This window comes from Polyodon spathula, chromosome 26, assembly GCF_017654505.1.
Source record: "Polyodon spathula isolate WHYD16114869_AA chromosome 26, ASM1765450v1, whole genome shotgun sequence".
NCBI classification, from domain to species: domain Eukaryota; kingdom Metazoa; phylum Chordata; class Actinopteri; order Acipenseriformes; family Polyodontidae; genus Polyodon; species Polyodon spathula.
The window spans coordinates 18,140,191-18,160,860 of NC_054559.1; the positions used below are offsets into that span (position 1 = coordinate 18,140,191).

General features: G+C 41.3%; 1 protein-coding gene across 1 annotated transcript; it reads right to left on the minus strand.

Moving 5' to 3' along the window:
• Positions 1 to 7,578: 7,578 nt before the first annotated feature.
• On the minus strand, positions 7,579 to 10,421 carry LOC121300857 (sphingosine 1-phosphate receptor 4-like). The gene is made up of 2 exons (XM_041229799.1): positions 10,316 to 10,421; positions 7,579 to 9,235 (listed from the first exon to the last, which is right to left on the minus strand). The coding sequence occupies exon 2, from the start codon at positions 9,149 to 9,151 to the stop codon at positions 7,988 to 7,990; it is 1,164 nt and encodes a 387-aa protein (XP_041085733.1). The 5' UTR covers positions 9,152 to 9,235; positions 10,316 to 10,421; the 3' UTR covers positions 7,579 to 7,987.
• Positions 10,422 to 20,670: the final 10,249 nt, after the last annotated feature.

A 20,670-nucleotide genomic window follows, 5' to 3' on the forward strand; every position in this document is an offset into this window, starting at 1 on the left:
GTCTCAAAGCACAAACCACGACTGCTTTATTTATTTATTTTTCTCTTAACGTGTTAACCTTGGTGTCCTGTACTCTTTCTATCAATAAACAAAACTGGGTTAAAAAAGGTTGTCTGCATACCATTTAGGTATTTCATTGTCTGACCCCCAGACAAGTGCCTTCATTCAGCTCGGGTTTTCATGAGGTCACAGAGGAACCAGAGCCAAGACAGCAGGCGCCTGGGAATAATTACCCGGGATTCATCGAGTGGATAGTGATGTCAACACAGAAACATTTCCTGCTGCACACACCTGTCAAACAGCAGTGCCGAGGAGCATGGAGGAAAACAGCTCCCCCGTCCAAACCTCTCTGTCTTCAACCTGTCAGGAAAACAGAAAGATTGTTAACACTGCAGCCCACCAAGCTACCAATCAGTACGAATCTTAAACAGTCCCCCTTGCAGGGGCGGGACAGCACAGTGAGCGAAGCAGGACAGGTACGCACACAAAACAGAGCAGGGCTGTTTCACACATACTGCAGATGCTGTACCTAGAGAGGCTTGGTTAGTTTGAGTACTGGTGTTTAAACGACGGCAGAAGAAAGAGCTCTAAATTAAAATAATATTTACCTTCGGGCATTCCCATAGCGATTTTACCTCTTCTAAGATTGTCTTGCAAAATTGCTGTATCGGCAGGAGAATGGGATACGCTACCAGGAGAGCAAGGATGCAGGTTTTCAAAGCAGGTCTCTTCCCTATGTAGCGTTAGAATACCTTGATTGTATTGTAAGGTTGTTTTGTTGTAAAGGCATTGATACGCCTGGGCTCTTATGGGGTCGTAATTAGGGTTACAGTGGGGTTGTGGGGTTGTGGGGTTCACCCCCCCCCCCCGTAAGAATAGCAGCATCTCTTAAAACGCTCCTTCCAGAATGCTGTTCACACATTGTGTTGCCTTGTTATTCTGTGAAATGGATACCTGTTCTTATCTAAGAGGCTCTAAGCTGCAATTCTTTACAAGAATGCAAAACTAGGGGTGTGGGGGGGGGGGGGGGGGGGGGGGTGAGGGTAGGTACTCGGGAACACTATCCCAGCGACTGGGCTGAAGGATACCGATTTAAAAAAGCTCCTTTGTTCCCCAGCTCTAGCATCTGCAACACAAACTGTTAAATAAGACACGGGCTATTGTGGGATCTTAAAGTTACATTCTCCCCGAATATATCAGTTACCAACAGGCTGTATATCATCTTGGTCTAGCACAGGTGTTATAAATGAAAACGACATGAACTGTTAGAGCTGCTGGCTCCGTGGAAAGCACATTTAAGAATCAGATGCAGGATATCCATCACCACCATGCCTTAGTTTGAACCCACTTGTATCAATGCTCTACAACAACAGGGCCACAAAACTATAGTTAACTGAAAAAGTCAGGGGAGCTCCAAGTTGCCTGCCTTCCTGGTTTGCCATGATTGTTAATCTGCTTTACCATACCTTGCTGTTCTTTGCAATGCTTACGTGTGTTTTGACATGCTTTCACTGAGCTTTATTACACTTTGCTGTGCTTCTGCTATGGGAAGCTTTTATAAGGGTCCCCATCGCTGAATTCTGTGTTTCTGTTGTCTTCGACAGGGTCTGCAGCCGCGCAGGAGCAGGTCTGGATCGGAGGCAGTCCCCCCGACCGCTGCGGCAGTGTGGGTTCCTGGCATCGTGATTTGATGCAAAAACAGAATCAAAAATCACATTGCCAGGGATTTCCGCACAGCCACAGTCCTCAGCGACCTGTCATTGGAGATGCGACTCCAGCTGTCACTGTTTATGGAACGTGTTGCAATAGCAGACGAAACCGACAAAATCCTAAAACATCAGTAAATCCATGTTACTTTTCTCAAGGTCTTTTCTGCATCACCCAGCAGCGCACTCTCTTTCTGAAGGCACAGAGCTTAGCTAATTGGCGAGCATTGTTTCTCCCGGTATGTTGTTCACAGTGGCTAAGTTCAGTGCCCTAGGAGAAAAAGTGGATTGGATGCAGAGCAGGGGTCCGTGATCCGAGCTTGCCTTTCAAGGAAGGGGAATCTAAAGCAACAGCCCGGAAGGGAGGCTGGCAGATTGCTCTAAAAACACTCAGGAATGTTGCATACAAGTCGAGCCAGTGTAAGCCTGTTCCACTTCACTCAACCGAAAGTGCATGTGCCTTTGACAATTAACAGGAGGTTTACAGCAGAACAGACAGAGCTTATGAACTTTTAGGTGAGTCAGAATCAAAGGCACGGTGCGCAGTGCCGTAAGCGGCTGGGAACTTTTCAATTACTGTAAGTTTGCTACACCTGGTTATTATTATCCCATACTATACTATACAGCTATGGCCAAAAGTGTTGCAATATAATTTTGTAGTTTCTTTGATTACATGATGTTAAATAAAAGATCTAAACATGTTCATATAGTTTATTTTTATTTTTTATTATGTCTCAATCCTAGAAAAACATAGCTGTGGACCCAGTATAAACTGTTAGGAAATCTACAGAAGCAGCAGATTCAGCTGATGCTAATAATAATAATAATAATAATAATAATAATAATAATAATAATAATAATAATAATAATAATACACTTATGGAGCAACAAAACATGTGTTATTTACTCTTTCGCTGGAGGTCACTGCATTGGCTGTGAAGTCTCTTTTTTTTATTCCACTTGCATTGGCCAGGAAGATTCAACCCAGAGCAATATTCCCTCGGAGCTGACTTGCAGCACCAATGGTGTTTGGACCTCCAGTGCCTACTGAGCTGATATCAGTGTGTCTACAGAATACTGGCTCAGTTCAGCAGGAACAGGAGTGAAACCCAATTCACACCATCCTCTCAACACCGTCCAATCAGAGTGCAGAAAACCTGCAGGTTATTCAGTCACAAAGCACAGCCAATAATGTGCCTTTAAGCATCCAACCACGTGCCCCTCCTCCCGAGCCCTACATGAACCAGCAGACTGTGTGGCATTGTGATTGGTAGTTACGTGTTTAAAAAGCCTTGTTTCTGATTTCTGACACTTGCTGGCTTTGATCTGGTCAGTGACGGGTGCTGTAAAAAGGGAGGGGAGAGAGAACCACCAAGGTAATGTTTGGAGCTTCTACCAGAGGGGCTGGTGGAGCTGCTTCTGTGGCCCACCTGGTAGAACAGGGGAGCCGGGGGTGCTGCAGCATGGTTTCCATCATATACAGGGGTTACAGTTTTGTTCAATGGCTTTCAGCACCCCCAAATTGTTCTAGTGTCACTGGCTGCCACCACCTGTAACATTGCCTCTTTAACAAAATCTGAGAGAGTTATCATAACGATTGCAAATGAAGACCATGGCACTTAATTGGCGAAAGAACTACTAAAAATCAAAAGCACACAGATACTGGTGTGTCGTTGACCTGAACAGGGCACAGAAGGAGTAACGCAGGACAGAGATTAATATTAAGGGAGTGGAACAGGCCCTCTTCCTAATAAAAAGACCCACACCCTGTGGCACGCAATACTTAAGGGCAGGACAAGCCCAATCAGGCAAGGAGGTGCACTGCTAGGCTTGGGCACTGTTTCATGCTGGCTGCCTGCTCCCTTGCACCACACCTGAATGCATTCCCTTCAGCAAAGAGAAAGCTACCGAGTCTGCACGCAAGAGCCGTGGATGAACTCACAGTGTAACATTTCAATCAGGGCAGGTGCAGAGAGACAGAGGAGGAACTGCCGTGAGAGATGGAATCAAGGGGATTAGTTTGTGACACGCTGGATAATTTATGGCAGGTAACTTATCAGTTCATAAACAAAGGAATTCAGAAGGAAGACTAATGTTTCAGAGTCTGGCAGGGTGCCATGTGCTGTCGGGCTGCCACGAAACTCTTTTACAGAAATGTATTTTTTTCAAGACAAGACACCAGCTTGCTGTTTCATAAAAAACAAACAAAAAGGCAAACTAAACCCAACTGTAAATGCAGGCAGTTTCCACGTTATAAAGGACTGCAGTTTCTGAAACATTGCTGTACCCGGTGGGTTAGTGGAGTTCTTCCTCAGCTCACCTTACCTGCTTTACCTGGTCTGCACCATCCTTTTATTGTGCTTATGCACTGTCCTATGCTTTCTCAAGGTATATTGCAATTTTTTTTTTTTTTTTGTGATACCAAAAGCAGGAAACGTCCATCGAGATCCAAACTCTTGTTCAGGGTTATTGTGTCCACTGCAAATACAGTAAGCCTGCAGGGTTTGATCCTGGTATAACTTGTAGACAAGCATTGTAAAGCCCAGAGAGGTATAGTAAAGTATATTAAACTATGATCAATTCACAGTATAGCCATGGGGAAAGCATGGGAAAACTGACTCCTGTAATCTCAGCTAAGAGCAGCCAGATCTCACGTGTGTGCTAAGAGCAGCAAGATCTCACGTGTGTGCTTAAGAGCAGCAAGATCTCATGTGTGTGCCAAGAGCAGCAAGATCTCACGTGTGCACCAAGAGCAGCAAGATCTCACTTGTGCAATAGAAAATGACAAAGTTTCAATAACTTTCTGAATCGGTTTTAAAAAGAGTTGGACTCATGGGCCAAAACCCCTAAGCCACACCACCCATTCTGCACATGCACATTATCAGTGATCAGCTTTCCTGTTTTGAACTTGTAACCACACAGTCGTCCCCCCCCCCCCTTTTGATTCCCTCTAAGCTCTGTCTCAACAGTTTCTAGTAAACTGTGGTTCTTTTAAACCATCAGAGCTTTGGGACTGGCAGGTGAATGAGAAATTAATCTAATGCAAATCCTGGATGTGTTTTTTTTTTTGTGAAGAACTCTCTTTTCTTTTCATTTGGCACAGACATTGCTTTTACAAAATGCCTTTCAAATTACCTCCTGAGTAACTAATTATTAGGTGAAGATTACAAGACAGGCCAAGTGCTGGGGTATGCACAGTGCCCAGGTGCTGTGGAAATGTTTCCTTTCATGCTTAATTATCGCTGGATTGTACTATTGAAAGGATTCTGGGTTTTTTTATGGTGAGGCGTTGGTCGGAAGATTTTTACTGTAATTATTATTAGAACTATCCCAAAAGGAAAAATATAAAAAGCATTTAAAAAAAATAATTATAGGAAATTAAGTATTATAATATAACAGCAATAATACTTTCAAATAACCCTTTACTGCCAAAAAAACCCCACCAGCCTTCTCATTGGGTATGAGTGACCTTCACTTTACAGTGTTATTGTTTACCTTTAATTTTAAACACATGCCTCTAAAGCTTTGTGTCTACCTATCAGAATCCTTATACCCTGCACACTTGATCATGTGACGCACCACATGGTTCAACTCCTTTATCTCTGTTTAAATTTTTAGAACAGTTCCTTATAGGCAGGGTTGGTGAGCCAGTGGTTAGAGATAGGCGCTTGTTATCAGGAGGTTCCTAGTTCAATTGACTCACTGTGGGTGACCCTGAGCAAGTCACTTAACCTCCTTGTGCTCCGTCCTTCGGATGAGAACTTGGGTGATAAGCCTCACACAAGCAGCTCAACCTCAGCTGAACTTAGGTAATACGTCTCAAACAAACAGGCATCATTTTTTTTACACAAAATAATAAACCCGCTCAACAAGGCCACCTGCGTTCCAGCTGTGAGAAATGAAAACAAACGTCGAAGTAATGAGAAAAGTTTGGAGCTGGAGGGAATTGTCCTTGTGTTCCCCCAGTCTCTAGATCTGTTTGTTTCCCATGCTGAGATGTAACTGTAGACAGCACTCACTAAAACACTTTCATGCATAGCATTAATGGATTAAAAAAAAAAAACCTCTCTTTATGTGGGAACACATGGAAGATGCAAATGCCTGACAGCCTCATATGATGATGCCATTTTCCCCCATATAAAGTAATGGAAAATATATTCATTATGTGCCAATATTTCATGCATGGAAGTGTTAGTAACACCTTTTTGATACCCGCGGTATATACCTTGTTGTTGCAATGAACTATAATCTAGAACACAAAACACTACAACTAATGCAAGCTATAATTACAATGAACTGGAGCAGGCAGGAGCAAATCATTTTTATACAGCAAGCCATCTCAATGCGCTTCACAATCAAGGCAAATAAAATGATCATGTTGACTGTTTTTTACAGATTTTCCATATTATATCACTACAGTTTATGATATTGTACTTAAAATATTGTACTGTATACCAATTCTTTCATGCAACACTGCCCCCTTCTTGAACAATGTGGAAATGTTGCAAAAGTGCAAACCCAGCACATTAAAAAATGTTGATCTTCCTTTGTTTTAGTTTTTTTTCTTCTTTTTTTCTCTGTAGTCAACAGAATCTGACAGTTTGATCACAAGTAGAAGAAATCTGAAAGGAATGGAAGACTGACTCTGTCAAAAATAAGCAGGTCACATCTGATAATAATGATCTTTATTGGTATTGACTCAAAAGCTACCTTTAATGCAGTTACAGCGTTACAGTATTGTACCACTAGAGGGCGCTCACAGCTTGCAGCAATCTGTTCACACTCTCCTATTTATATATATATATATATATATATATATATATATATATATATATATATATATATTAAAAATTAATAAGCTAACAGAAGAGCATCTACTTTTAAAATGATACTTTAAAAATCTTTTATAATACACAACAGGCTGAGCGCTTAATTAAAATGTGCAGCCAAAGCCAAACCAGGGTATAAGATCACCTCTCTGTGCAGCCCCTAATAATAGAGACACAAGTGGCCTTTAAATCCTGTATGGTGTCAATTGGTGGTCTTTAAATACAGGGTAGACTTACATCCCTCATAATCCATAGCAGAGGTGGGCAGGATCTCTGTATTTACATACATTAAGTGACTAAACAACACAGTTTGGATTTCAGGTCTGAGTAAATCTGTTCAATTGCTATAGTAACACTGACATATAGTGCAATGCTCTGCCATGCACTGAAGCGTTTTAAAGCACTTAGCAATCACCACCTATGGATCCAACAACTGCAGCCTCTGTGCAATCCATCAGACACACATGGTGCATATGTTGTGCTGATGATGTGGCAACATACTGTATCACTATTAAAGTTGGTGAATGGACATAAGTAAAAAACGTCATAGCTATGCATCTACAGCATTGGTTAACAGGGCTTTGACAGCAGATCGTTTCTCTAGTTCTTTTCTACTCATGATTATCATTGACAGTCAGGGGCAGTGACAGTGTTAGGGTCTGGCCTGTTCTGACTTCACTCCCCACAGATCTTGTTCAGGGAGATCTTCGTTGGATGTAGAGCAGAGAAACAGCAATGCTTGAGTTTTCCTGTTTCAGGATCTAGATTAGGGACATGAGATACAGTCCACTGCTTGATATTTCATGAGTGGAGGAGTTATAGCATCAGCCAGCTGAGGATGGGAATGCAATCGTTAGGGTGCTATGCTTATCTGATTCCTGGGATTTTAAAAGTCTTTTGTACATTGCTGAATCTGAAATGAACCCCCCCCCCACACACATTGTTTTGCCTGTAGTAACTCTTTGCATTACAGCTATGGCTAAAAGTTTTGCTGTGGTCAAAAGTTTTGCAACACCTAGAAATTTAGGATTGAGACATACTGTAATTAAAAAAAAACAAAAAAATCTGAACATAATTTAGATCTTTTACTTATCATATAACCAAAGAAACCACAAAATGATTTCGCAATAGTATAGCGGAACCCGTAATAGTGGTACAGTTTTTCAAGTTAGATTTTGAAATGTCACATTTTTCAATTTTTGTCTGTATTTTGTTAAGTATACGGAAAACTACAAAGCAGTGTGCAATTCAATTTGTTAACGTAACATTCATCAGCAGGTTCCATTCAACTTTAGAAGCAAAATGTGTTAATTCTGTAGGGTGATGCAAAACTTTTGGCCAAAGCTGTGCAATGCAATTACAAAATTCCACTGCATTGTAACTACACAACCGTTTGTGCAACGACAGTGTCGCTTCTTGTTTGTTGCACATCCCTAACCCCTTAAAGCCCCCCTACCCACTAGATATGGACATGGACATGGACAAGCAGGAGTTGGTGGAGTTGAGCCGACTCTTCTTCGCTTTCCCTGCCTCTGCATGGTTGCCCTGTTGCATTCTCCGGAAACTGTTCCTGAAACTCTCCCGCAGTTTCTGAGAGCTCTCCGAGGAGACCACTGTCTCCATGGATAGCAAAGAGGACGGATCAACCAGGCCGGTCTTGAAGCAGAAGCAGCACAGAACGCTGATGATGGCTTTGCGCACCTCCATGCTGCCCAAGGAGTAGATGATCGGGTTGATGGCTGAGTTGAGGACGGCCAAGGCGATGGGCCAGTCCATGCTATAGAGCTTGGCACTCTTGGGCTTGCAAAAGAAATCCAGGAGCAGCAGGACGAAAAGGGGACTCCAGCAGATTATGAAGGCACCCACAATCAAGATGACGGTTTTCAGCAGCCTCAGAGACTTGTTCCTGCTGCGAGAAGAACTGACCACTCTCACCGTGCTGTGTCGGACATGGCGGTAGATGGAGATGTACAGGAACCAGATCCCGGCCAGGATGAGACTGAACATGATGACGTTGAACAGGATATAGTTCTTGGAGTACAAGGGGAGAAGGGTGGAGCAGTCCTGCATGTTGCAGAGGCAGTTCCAGCCCAGCAGAGGCATGAGACCAATGCCGAAGGCCATCACCCAGCTCAGGGCGATCAGGACGTAGACGCGGTACCTCTTGCCGGCAGACTTGTAGGACACTGGAGTCATCATGGTGGTGTAGCGCTCCATGGCGGTGAGTAACAGGCTGAAGATGGACGCAGCCAGGGCCACGAAGAGGATGCCTTCCCGGAAGAGCCACGAGCCGGGCGTCAGCTGGAAAGTCCGCTTCCCGGACAAGCACAGGTTGACAATGTAGGCAATACCAGCCAGGAGGTCGCTCAGGGCCATGTTGACGATACAGATGTAGATCCAGTTCCTGAAGCGGATGTGGGTCACAATGGCCACCAGCAGCAGCAGGTTCTCCATGATGATGAAGCAGCTGATGAGGATGAAGCCCAGCTTGACCCCATCCACTCCGTCTGTCTGGGGCCTCCGCTTTGCCAGACGCCCAGTGTGGTTGTAATGCTCCAGGATGATGTTGGAGTTCCAGCTGCCGAGCAGGGCAGAGCACGAGCTGATGTTTTCCATGGTGAGCAAAAAGCTGAAGCTCCTTGAATTCTGGGACTCTGCTTCTGTCCTACTGAAGACTTTTTAGACTGTCAGGGAGCTGGGCTATGCAAAGAAAGCAGAATAATCGTAATTAACAGGTTGCAGGACGCTGATGCGTTCATTTAGTAAATGTAGGGTGACAGCCCTGCACTTGTCCCGTACTCTCATGCCCTCTTGGTTATGTTAAAACCACACGTAAAAAAAAGTGAATTTATTATCGTAAGAAATATTTTCCAGCATATATTGCATAGTAAAGCGCTCACTATAAATTAACTCTCAAGACGTGCCTGTTCCCTTTTGCTCTCCATGCTCTTTAAGCCTGATATCTGCTATTAGCTGCTGTCTTGTTGCTACTATTTCATGTATTACACACTTTTAATGCATTATACTTTTTTTAACTGTATATCACGTATTATGCCTTTCTCTGTATTTAAAGTATTATGGATTTTCTTCTTGTTACTGCATCTTGTAAAGAGCTTTGTGATGGTGGTCCACTATGAAAGGCGCTATATAAAATAAAGGTTGACTGATTGATTGATAAGGTAAGAATGTATTTTTTGTTGTGTATGCAGTGCTAACACTTTAAGATGTATCATACTGTAGTCAAAATGTAGTTACACAGGGAATATACAAATATATTTACAATACAAAACACTTCTATACACATACAAATGTTCAGATAGTTTAATTACATGTAGTTTAGTTATTACACATTTACTACATTGTAACATCACATATCCATGCGTAATTACTGTATAATTACAAACAGTACTCCACTACCCTGTCTATGAGGTTTGACTGAAAAACACATAAATATACAGACACATATATATATATATATATATATATATATATATATATATATATATATATATATATATATAATATATATATCAATTGTAAATATATCTACTGTACAATGTAACTCTAGTGCACAGGACAGACTGTAGTGTAAATGCACACAGTGTTTCAGCCTGCACAGGTAGTTCATATATAATCTATATAGACATTTGCAATCTCTCTGTTAGTGCAGTCTATGTGATATCAGTTATAGGATTACCCTGCAGATATTTTTTCATGTATAAAACAATAGTAGTACACCTCCACTATATTCATTACAATAGTTCCCAGTGAGTCACTTACTCGTTTGTATCCTCTCTGATGCAAGCCCTCCTCACTGCTGCTCCGCTCTGTCTCCACACACTGCATTTTTCTGCAGATGCTTTCTGGTTATATATAGAATAAGGGAAGTGAACTTTCTCTAGCTTCTTCACAGGTCGGTCCCACCCATAGCAGCATTGTAAGCTAGGATGTGAAGTAATATACCATCTTCAGAGACTCTAATCGTCAAAGGCAGGTTACTGTGTGACAGTGCTGTTCAGCATGGTACATCTGTACTGCACCTAGAGCTGCACAAACCCATTATTCGATTGTCCGGATCGAGCTCTCAACCTGGTGAAGGGTGCTGATCGTTATGAAGCACTGCCTGCACCCTGTGCCTTGGTGCGTCTCAAAGGCATGGTTTTATGAAGGATCTCATAAACTGACATTTCTTGCTAACATTTTAGTTTAGTGATCTGTTATACGTACATGTATATATTTTATAAATGAACCATGTAATTATTTCCGATGATTGTCAAAGTAACTGTAACTAGCATGATTACTAACATTTTATGGAATAGTTTATAACCATTTATAACATAGCTATCCATTTAAAGAACTTTTTTTTTTTTTTACAAAAAATCATTTCCACTACCTACCTTATATATGTAGCCTCATACTGGAGAAACATATTCAACACTTGTGACAGTGAGCCAACATGGCTAATAAATAGGCAATACTTTGTAAGTGTCAACTTATTTGAGGGCAAAAATATGATTTATTTTTTTTATTACAGGTATAGTTAAATCGTAACTATATTGTAACTTTAGAAATGCTTTTTTATAATTTTTCTTAGTTTACACCTGAGATCTTGGTGCAACATTTGAAGGTTCTTACAGTGCCACACACTCGAAAACAGCAACACTTCACATGTTTACAATGTAGACTTCTCAGAAATGATAAGCTAACTTGAGGCAAACAGGAACTATCGAAATCTGCTTTATCAAATGAAGCAACAAGACCCATCCTTCATTAACATTGCTGACATGCAGCCCAGAAACCGAGCAACAGCTGTATCTAACCCTCCCCGACATAACAGATATATATATTATATATATATATATATATATATATATATATATATATATATATATATATATATATATCATATAAGGTACACATATCACATGGTACTTTACCAAAGTCACATGCTAAGGTTTATAATGAATAGATGCTTTCTTCAAAGTTATGACAGGGGTTAAACTCCGTAGAGCATTGCACAGTATTGTTCAAATGCAGTTTTTAATACTGTCATTTTATTTCATTGTTATTAAAGTCTAAAAATGTTTGCTTGTATACATTAAAAAAAAGCCAATTACTATTAAATTGTGACCGGATTTATCATTTGTCGAGGAAATACATTCTTCAAAAGTTCTGACACGCTGGAAGAATAAGAGGAGGAGATGATACAGTAATTAATATCACATTCATAATTTTAGCAGTCCAGTATCTAGAAATGCAAGACCACCATCATCTTACACTGAACAAAAATATAAACGCAACATGCAACAATTTCAAAGATTTTACTGAGTTACAGTTCATATAATGAAATCAGTCAATTCAAATAAATCCATTAGGCCCTAATCTATGGATTTCACATGACTGGGAATACAGATATGCATTTGTTGTTCTCAGATACATTAAAAAAAAAGGTAGGGGCGTGGATCAGATAACCCGTCAGTATCTGGTGTGACCACCATTTGCCTCATGCAGTACGACACATCTCCTTCACATAGAGTTGATCAGGCTGTTGATTGTGGCCTGTGGAATGTTGTCCCACTCCTCTTCAATGGCTGTGCAAAGTTGCTGGATACTGGCGGGAACTGGAACACGCTTCGTACTCGTCGATCCAGAGCATCCCAAACATGCTCAATGGGTGACATGTCTGGTGAGTATGCAGGCCATGGAAGAACTGGGACATTTTCAGCTTCCAGGAATTGTGTACAGATCCTTGCGACATGGGGCCGTGCATTATCATGCTGAAACATGAGGTGATGGGAGCGGATGAATGGCATGACAATGGGCCACAAGATCTCGTCACGGTATCTCCATTCAAATTACCATCGATAAAAAGCAATTGTGTTTATGGTCTGTAGCTTATGCCTGCCCATACCATAACCCCACTGCCACCATGGGGCACTCTGTTCACAACATTGACATCAGCAAACCGCTCGCCCGCACGACGCCATACACGCTGTCTGCCATCTGCCCGGTACAGTTGAAACTGGGATTTATCCGTGAAGAGCACACTTCTCCAGCGTGCCAGTTGCCATCGAAGGGGAGCATTTGCCCACTGAAGTCGGTTACGACACCGAACTGCAGTCAGGTCAAGACCCTGGTGAGGACGATGAGCATGCAGATGAACTTCCCTGAGACGATTTCTGACAGTTTGTGCAGAAATTCTTCGGTTGTGCAAACCCACAGTTTCATCAGCTGTTCGGGTGGCTGGTCTCAGAGGATCCCGCAGGTGAAGAAGCTGGATGTGGAGGTCCTGGGCTGGCGTGGTTACACGTGGTCTGCGGTTGTGAGGCCGGTTGGACGTACTGCCAAATTCTCTAAAACGACGTTGGAGGAGGCTTATGGTAGAGAAATGAACATTCAATTCTCTGGCAACAGCTCTGGTGGACATTCCTGCAATCAGCATGCCAATTGCATGCTCCCTCAAAACTTGAGACATCTGTGGCATTGTGTTGTGTGACAAAACTGCACGTTTTAGAGTGGCCTTTTATTGTCCCCAGCACAAGGTGCACCTGTGTAATGATCATGCTGTTTAATCAGCTTCTTGATATGCCACACCTGTCAGGTGGATGGATTATCTTGGCAAAAGAGAAATGCTCACTAACAGGGATGTAAACAAATTTGTGCACAAAATTTGAGAGACATAAGCTTTTTGTGCATATGGAAAATTTCTGGGATCTTTTACTTCAGCTCATGAAACATGGAAGCAACACTTTACATGTTTATATTTTTGTTCCGTGTAAATTAACATTCTGCTGGGTGGAGTCGAATGGCTTCTTGCCAGAACTGTGTTTTTTTTTAAAGGGCCCGCATAAATCAAAATGCGGCTTTCCTTTCCCATGTGAAACTGCACACGCCTTACAGTCAGTTCTGGTTAAATGGTTACTCGCTGAAGCTTATAGAAACCTTGCTGTGTGCAACTCAAGGGACTTCATCGTAATGTTTTACTATAGTACCCCTTTGGTCTCAGTACTTTTAAGATACAGGTGCAGTGTCCCATATAGTTTAAAATAGCCGAGAGGGTTATTATCATGTGTGCAGCTCTGGGGTCTAGAGGTGTCGTGTGATTTACATCCAGAAGCCTTGGTTCAAATATATTATAGGGAAAAAAAGAAACAGCAATTGATCTGTGGGGCTGTGATCCTTTTAAAGGACTGTGTGGAACTGCAGGCTTTAGCTACTGCCTAAAATATTCATGGTGTAATTGCACTGTGATGACACAAACTTGTGTGCAAATACAGTGTCATGTATTGCAATAAACCCTGCGTCGCTGGTGTTTCCAGTATATGCATGTACCATGCTTTTTCATGCTTTGCCATTCTTGTCTATGCTCCCAAATTGAGTTGTGTGTCATCTTTCTATGGTTTTACTACAGGGTGTCACAGTAAAACTTTGTAGTTGATCTAATACAAAACAAAAACTTGTGACTCAGGTGCCCTGCCTACAGAAACCGGTACTGAAACTAATCTCTGTGACACAAATGCAGCCCGGGACAGCCGCTATGAGCCACTTTTATTATTATTATTATTATCATTTTTGCTGCAGCGCTATTAAGAAACCAGATAACTAGGCACTGTCATGCAGTTCCAGGGCAGTATCTCTCACAGCGAACATCTCTTTGCAGGAAAAAATAAGTCCTGTTTGTCTTCTAAACTCACGTCTGAGAAAAGCAAAAAGGAAAAAACACTCTTCAACACCACATCCTGAGATGTGAGCTGACCGGTTAGGGAGTGGCACAGCACCTCATCAAAACAGAGCTTGCGGGCAGCTTTCAAACTATCACACAACCCCAGAAGCTAGATGCCTTTCAGTTGTTGGTGTAGAAGGTGAGATTATTCGAATAAGTCTACTACTGTACCAAAATCTGTTTATTCTCATATAGCTATTGATGCTCTCATGAAGGTGTGAGGCCCCATTCAGTATTCAAAATAGGGTTCATGAAATCAGACTGCTGCCTATAAATTGGCAACCAGACTCTTTCCTGAGCATACAATGCTTGCAACCACACCTCACCTCACCCACCGTGCTCACAATAGCAGTATACTATACTGTATAGTACACATATGCAACATAAATGTTATCAGAATAACAGATACGTCATGTGTGCCTGCAGCTTGAGCTATTCAAACAAACTGGAAAGCCAACCAGGCCTGCTTTGTGATCGCAGACTGGACAACAGCCATCCAGGAATTCGGTTTAAAATTGAAGACTAAATAACAGGCACGAGAGTTGTCTTTGCTGTCAATGCAATGTTAGTTGGTGATCATACAGCAAAGTTAAACAGCAATAATCAGTATAGCATTTCTTATATAAAAAAGTCACAACAAATGCACACACACACACAAGCAAAAAAAAAAAAAAAAAAACACAGTAATGATTACAGTTGTGCTGTCCATTCCCAGTCCCTTTTGGTAAAATAGAAATTGCAAGACTAGGGTTATCATCTGGCAACGGTCAAATTGGCAATTTGACACATGCAACATCTTACATCGTATTACATGACACTAGACCAGAAATTTAAATAGAAAAGGCTTTGCTTATAAATAGAGTTTTCTACTGAACCCATTCAGTACTGAACTATGTCATATATAGCCATGGCCAACTATACAAATGTGTGTTGCATCATTGCAACGCGATAAAATTGCAGTCAATGCGATAAGCAGTTTAGTTAACCATCTTCTGTAATCTAAAGGGCATTATCTAACTAGAAACTGGTTTCACTAGCAGGTGTCACGCGCTAAAGATTCTTCTAAAACGAAATACTAACCCGCTATAATCTGAGCATGCTGAAATTAAACTAAATCCATAGACATACATTCACTGGCAATAAACACTTCACCAAACATCGTATCCCAACGGCACTGGCGCTTCTCAAAAAAAAAAACACTTTAGAAATGATGCTATCTCACTTTTAACGATTGTAATAACAGGATGTCGATTTTAAAGGAGGTGCTCACACTTCACCAGCCTTGTCTGATGTTTGCTGCATGTGTTCTATTACCACACCCTGGAGTTTCAATTCCTGGCACTCTTAGCTGCTGATAAATGTGGAATCCAAATAAGGCTCTTTCAGCAGATTTCTCTCAATGATCAGGGTGCCCTGATTCAGTCCAGTACCATTGACCAATATATTGATTTATTGATCAGCGCTAGTGACTGATCGGTCAATTTTAATGATGCACAAGGACATCATCATGTTGGGTTATATGGTCGGACTAAACCGCAAAAACACCTCCGACCAAAAAAAATGTAATCGGTCTATAACCAATAAACACCGGAAAAAATGTGGAAATCGTTACTCAATTCACGCTGATGATCCCTTTCCCATTAAAAAACTACTACTAAAAAAAAAAAAAACCCAAAACTACATTTTGACTTCTATCTATCATTGATTTGCTCTGAATACTTTAAACCCGCCCCAGCTCCTGACTGGCACCACATTAGCACTTTTCTGCTGGAGACTCTGCTTGCAAGATTTAAAACTAGATTACAATCAGGAATGGAAGCTTGTTCGCGGGATTTAAAACTGTATTACAGTTAAGACACGGAGGATTTAAAACAGAATAGCAAATTGTGGCGAAATGTAAAAAAATAAAAATAAAAACAAAAAATGCCTACACACAAAAACCCCAGAAGAATGTGACCAGAGGGATTTCCTTGTGGAAGACGGCGAAGGAAAGAAGAGACCACTGAAGCCTACAAGTACTGTCCAGTTACAACTATACATATTTTGACAGAAACGCATCCCAGTTTTGGAAAGTAACCGAAAACAAGTATGTCATACAGTATATAAAAAGCGAAAGCCCTGAAAAAAGACCGATTCACATCAAAAACAGCTAAAAATAAACACTGGAAAAATGTCATTAATAAAAACCGAAAAACAGAAGCCCTAGGGATATGTTATAGTGCAATACTGTATGTTTTAATACCCTGTACAGTTATAATCAGTATTAAGGCTGGTCGTTTTTACCATCCCATAGATGCATTAATTGCAGTGTTTTGCTGAATGTTCGATAAGGCTTTGTTATTGACTTGATAAGCATCCCCTGAATTGCCACCCATTCCCCGAACCACTTTACATTGCTATATATTGCTTAACATGGCTAAGTTCTCAAAGCTATTGGCACAATATTACCAGAAAGGAGAGGAAAGAGCAATAGATTTGAGCTTTGGGCCAAGCAGTTTTGATATTTTGGATTAGGTGCTTTAAAAAAAAAAAAAAAAGTAAATTATATGAGAATACATATTTAATATAGCAGTTGTGAAATAACTAAGGCACAGACGGTAACACACACCAGCTTGTTCTGCAAGAACATTATTCCTTCACAGCAGTATGTACAGCAACAAGCAGAGGCATACAATTCAAATACTTACACACCTTTTTAAATAGAGAATGTTAAAGAAAGACAAAGTTTTACGCTGAGATTAACTGTTATCAGTTCGATGGCCCAGTCTCCCTCGCCACAGTGGGTTGAATCAGATCAAAGTCAGGGCTGATTATAGGGTGAAAGTCTTAATGCCTGCATTCTGAGATGTATGGAGGGCAGGCAGGAGGACTAGCGGGTTCATATACGGCAGTGCACCTCTGCTTTTCAAAATATGGCTCAGATAATGAAACACACCCCCTCATCACAAAGTCACTGCCCAGCTGCCCACCCAGGTGAACGACAGACAGGAATGGGGTGGAGGGGGGTTGTGGGGGTCAAGGCACGGTGTCTTACTGTAGCCAGCACCATTGTCCCTCTACACTTACAACATCAAAAGCCACACCGAAACAAGGTCGCATTCTTGCAGATTTCCCCCATTATGTTTCTGATCAGACAGGTGTAAAACCCGAGATCATTGATTCTCAGCTGGGATTTCTTCCCGGATTCAGATGTCTCCCAGTGATCCCGTTTCTCCAAGCCCAGTTTGAGCCACTGGGTATCAGGCTTGGGATTTGCATCCCAGGTGCAGTTGATTTTCAGAGGCTGGCCTTCATTCCCTGTGATGATTCCAGAGTCGGCTCCGATATTCCTGGGACTGTCTGGAAAACAAAGCCAGCGGCATCAGCATCACCCTCAATAAGGTTTACAATAGTAAAAGGTCAGTTAACTGTAATAAATCAAAGTGAAAGCATGGAAAACATTGCAAACATGTCTTCAGATACTTTAAAAAAAAGTTTTTAATTGTGTTAATAATTTAATATATCAGTTACAACATTTACAATCCTTTTTATAATCCATCACAATACTAATAACACATTTAACTTCCTACTGCTGCAGCACATAATGCAAGAATAATGTACTCTTATTTACGGTCAGATCCTTGATCAACAGCAGAAATCTTACCCGTGTGTCTGCAGTCAAACCCCACCCAGACCGCAGGACTATCAAAAACAGCCTTGAAACTACAAGTCATTACTGTTAAAGTAACGTTGACCTTTACCAAGAAGTGGTATTAGAGCAGTAAAACAAACAGGAACAGTATTATATAAATATATTTATACAGGTATATACTTGCTCCAATGGGAGCAATATTAAGATTACTAACCGTTCAGAATGCCTATTCTTCATTCAGGTAATGTAATATTAGTCACTTTAAGGCAATTTATTTTAATTTTATTTACCCCCCCCCCCCCCCAAAAAAAAAAAAGATGGGACAACTGCATACAGTGTGAGTGAAGAGATGTTTAATTTCAACAAAAAAACAAAAGCAGATGAGTCCGGAGACAATCTTGCCTTGCTTTTCTCATGCCTATAATATGCCTTTGCCAGAGTTTAACAGTGCGTTACCTTGCTGCCCAGTGCTTTAATACACACAGAGATTCTGTTAAAATATTTAAAGCCCACTCATTCTGTTTTTCTCTCCTCTCAGAGCCCCTCTCCCCCTCCCCACGACATTCTCTTGAATCTTCTTATCACTGAAGTTAAGCGGTCTCATGCTGACGAGCTGACATTCTCGAAATCTGATGAGGAAAAATTGCAACATTCTGATACTTTCCTGTTTATTCTCAGTGAGGTTTGGACTGCGTTCAACTTGGCACAGCTGTATGGCATACAACTGTGTGCAACACGTCAACCAGTGCATCATATTAGGTTGTAAAGCATTGCCAACGATTGCTGATTTTTGTAACAAACAGCAACTCTGATCAAACAAGCACATCTCTAATTGCGGCTCTTACTGAATTACCAATATTATTATTTTTGTACACGTTTTATATGTTCTGGGCTCTCGTCTAGATGGTGCTTGTGGTTCCAAATAACAATCAATCTCTTTCTTTTTTAAACAAGATGGCTTTGGCTTGTGTCTTCAAAGTTCAACAAAAACATCCCAGCGTTCCGAGCTAACTTACACAGCACGTGGAGCATTGTCGTCAGGGCCTCCCTGCCAGTGCTGTTGCTCATTTCACACTGGTAGGTGCCGCTGTGCTCGGGGACGAGGGAGAGGGCTGTCAGTGTGGGCTGCCCCTTGCCTGTACAGCGGCTCCAGCTGTTGGTAATGTGGAGTTCAGTTTAGTCCAGAGGATCTGAGGCTCTGGGCTGGCATCCCCCCTGCAGGTCAGTGCAGGGGGTCTCCTTCCTTGGCCGAGGGCTCAGAGCGGGTCAGTGAGGTATTCTTAGGAGGCATCTGTAAGAATTCAGAAATATGACACCTGGAGGTTTCACATCCAGTTATTGATTTTATAAGCCTTGCCCACTTTGTGAGGTCTGAGACATTTATAGCTTTGATTTATCACATATATCTTGATCAATGACCCCTGTCCTGTAGGAGATTTTAAACTGGATTGTAGCTTAAACACACAACCCCATGAGTTGTAACTCACTCACAGTCTGAAGTCTTGTATGACTATCGTAATAAACAATTTTCTCTAAGCACACATATTGTACAGTGTCCCCTATCACTAGTTCCACCTAGTGGCCATATCAAATTATACAACAATACCACAGCTGCCCCTTTCAGCAAATTGCATCGTAATTGCAAATCCAGTTACATCTCAGCATAGATTGGTTAATTCTAGTATGGGAAATATTTCATAATCTTAGGAGCATTTGTATGAAGAGTACATAGGATGTTGTAAGCAGGTTCAGAGCCTGTGTGTTAATGTGCTGTAGTGTTACATCACGTGTAGTGCAGCCTGTTGATTGGCTGTGTGGAAATGGGGCGGTGCATTTCAGAAACGTCACCTGCAGGTTTCATATCCAGTTATTGATCTTACAAGCCTCGCCCACTTTGAGAGATCTGAGACATTTATAGCTTTGACTTTTCACATATGTCTTGACCAATGACCCCTCTCCTGTTAGATTTTAAACTGGATTGTAGCTTAAACACACAAAACCAGTGTACAGACACACAACCTGCACATGTTACAGCTTCACAAGATGGAGGATCTATATAGCTGACTGATTACAAATCATTATTGATACAGATACATACACCTTATATATATATATTAATTAAACTCATTTATTCCTCAACAGGTTAATGATACAAAATGATTAAGAAACTATTTCATGGTCAGTCCATTTAATGAAGTTGCTGAATTGGCTCTCTCTATTAATGTTACCTGGCACATGTGTGTTTTAGAAGAAAGGGAGGTTTTAAAGGAAGCAAGCCCTCGGGAACTTCCAAATGAGTTCACTGGACTAAGTGTTGACGAGGACAATGGCAGGTGATAACACTGTCTGGCATTTCCTTTATAAAGAGACAACTTTTACTTTAAAGCCTTAATGTGCAATTTACAGTTTCCACCGGCAAGCAGAAGGAGGGGCAGACCAGTAGGAGTGCTGACTGGAAAGTAAGTCACGCAATACAAAAGCTAGGAGATCACAGGAGGCAACAAAAGCATTGTTTTGCACGCCTTTAAAGTGCATAGTGTGGGTATTTTAGCAGTGTTTACTTTTTATTTTGTAATCAACATGTTTCTCATAAAAAAAGAAACGTATTCTTTTAAAACATGAAGCCAGTATCTCAAAAGGAAACAGGTTTTACACCTTATTAAATTTACCCTTCCCCAGCTTTTCCGAGTTCTGTCTTTCCCATGATTAGATTTCTCATCATGTTGTTGACATACCAATAGGGTTAAAAGATAACCATATCACACAAGAGCCAGGAATCAA

Bases quoted from the DNA above. Each gene is read 5' to 3' on its own strand.
- LOC121300857 (XM_041229799.1), bottom strand. From the start codon at position 9,151: ATGGAAAACATCAGCTCGTGCTCTGCCCTGCTCGGCAGCTGGAACTCC.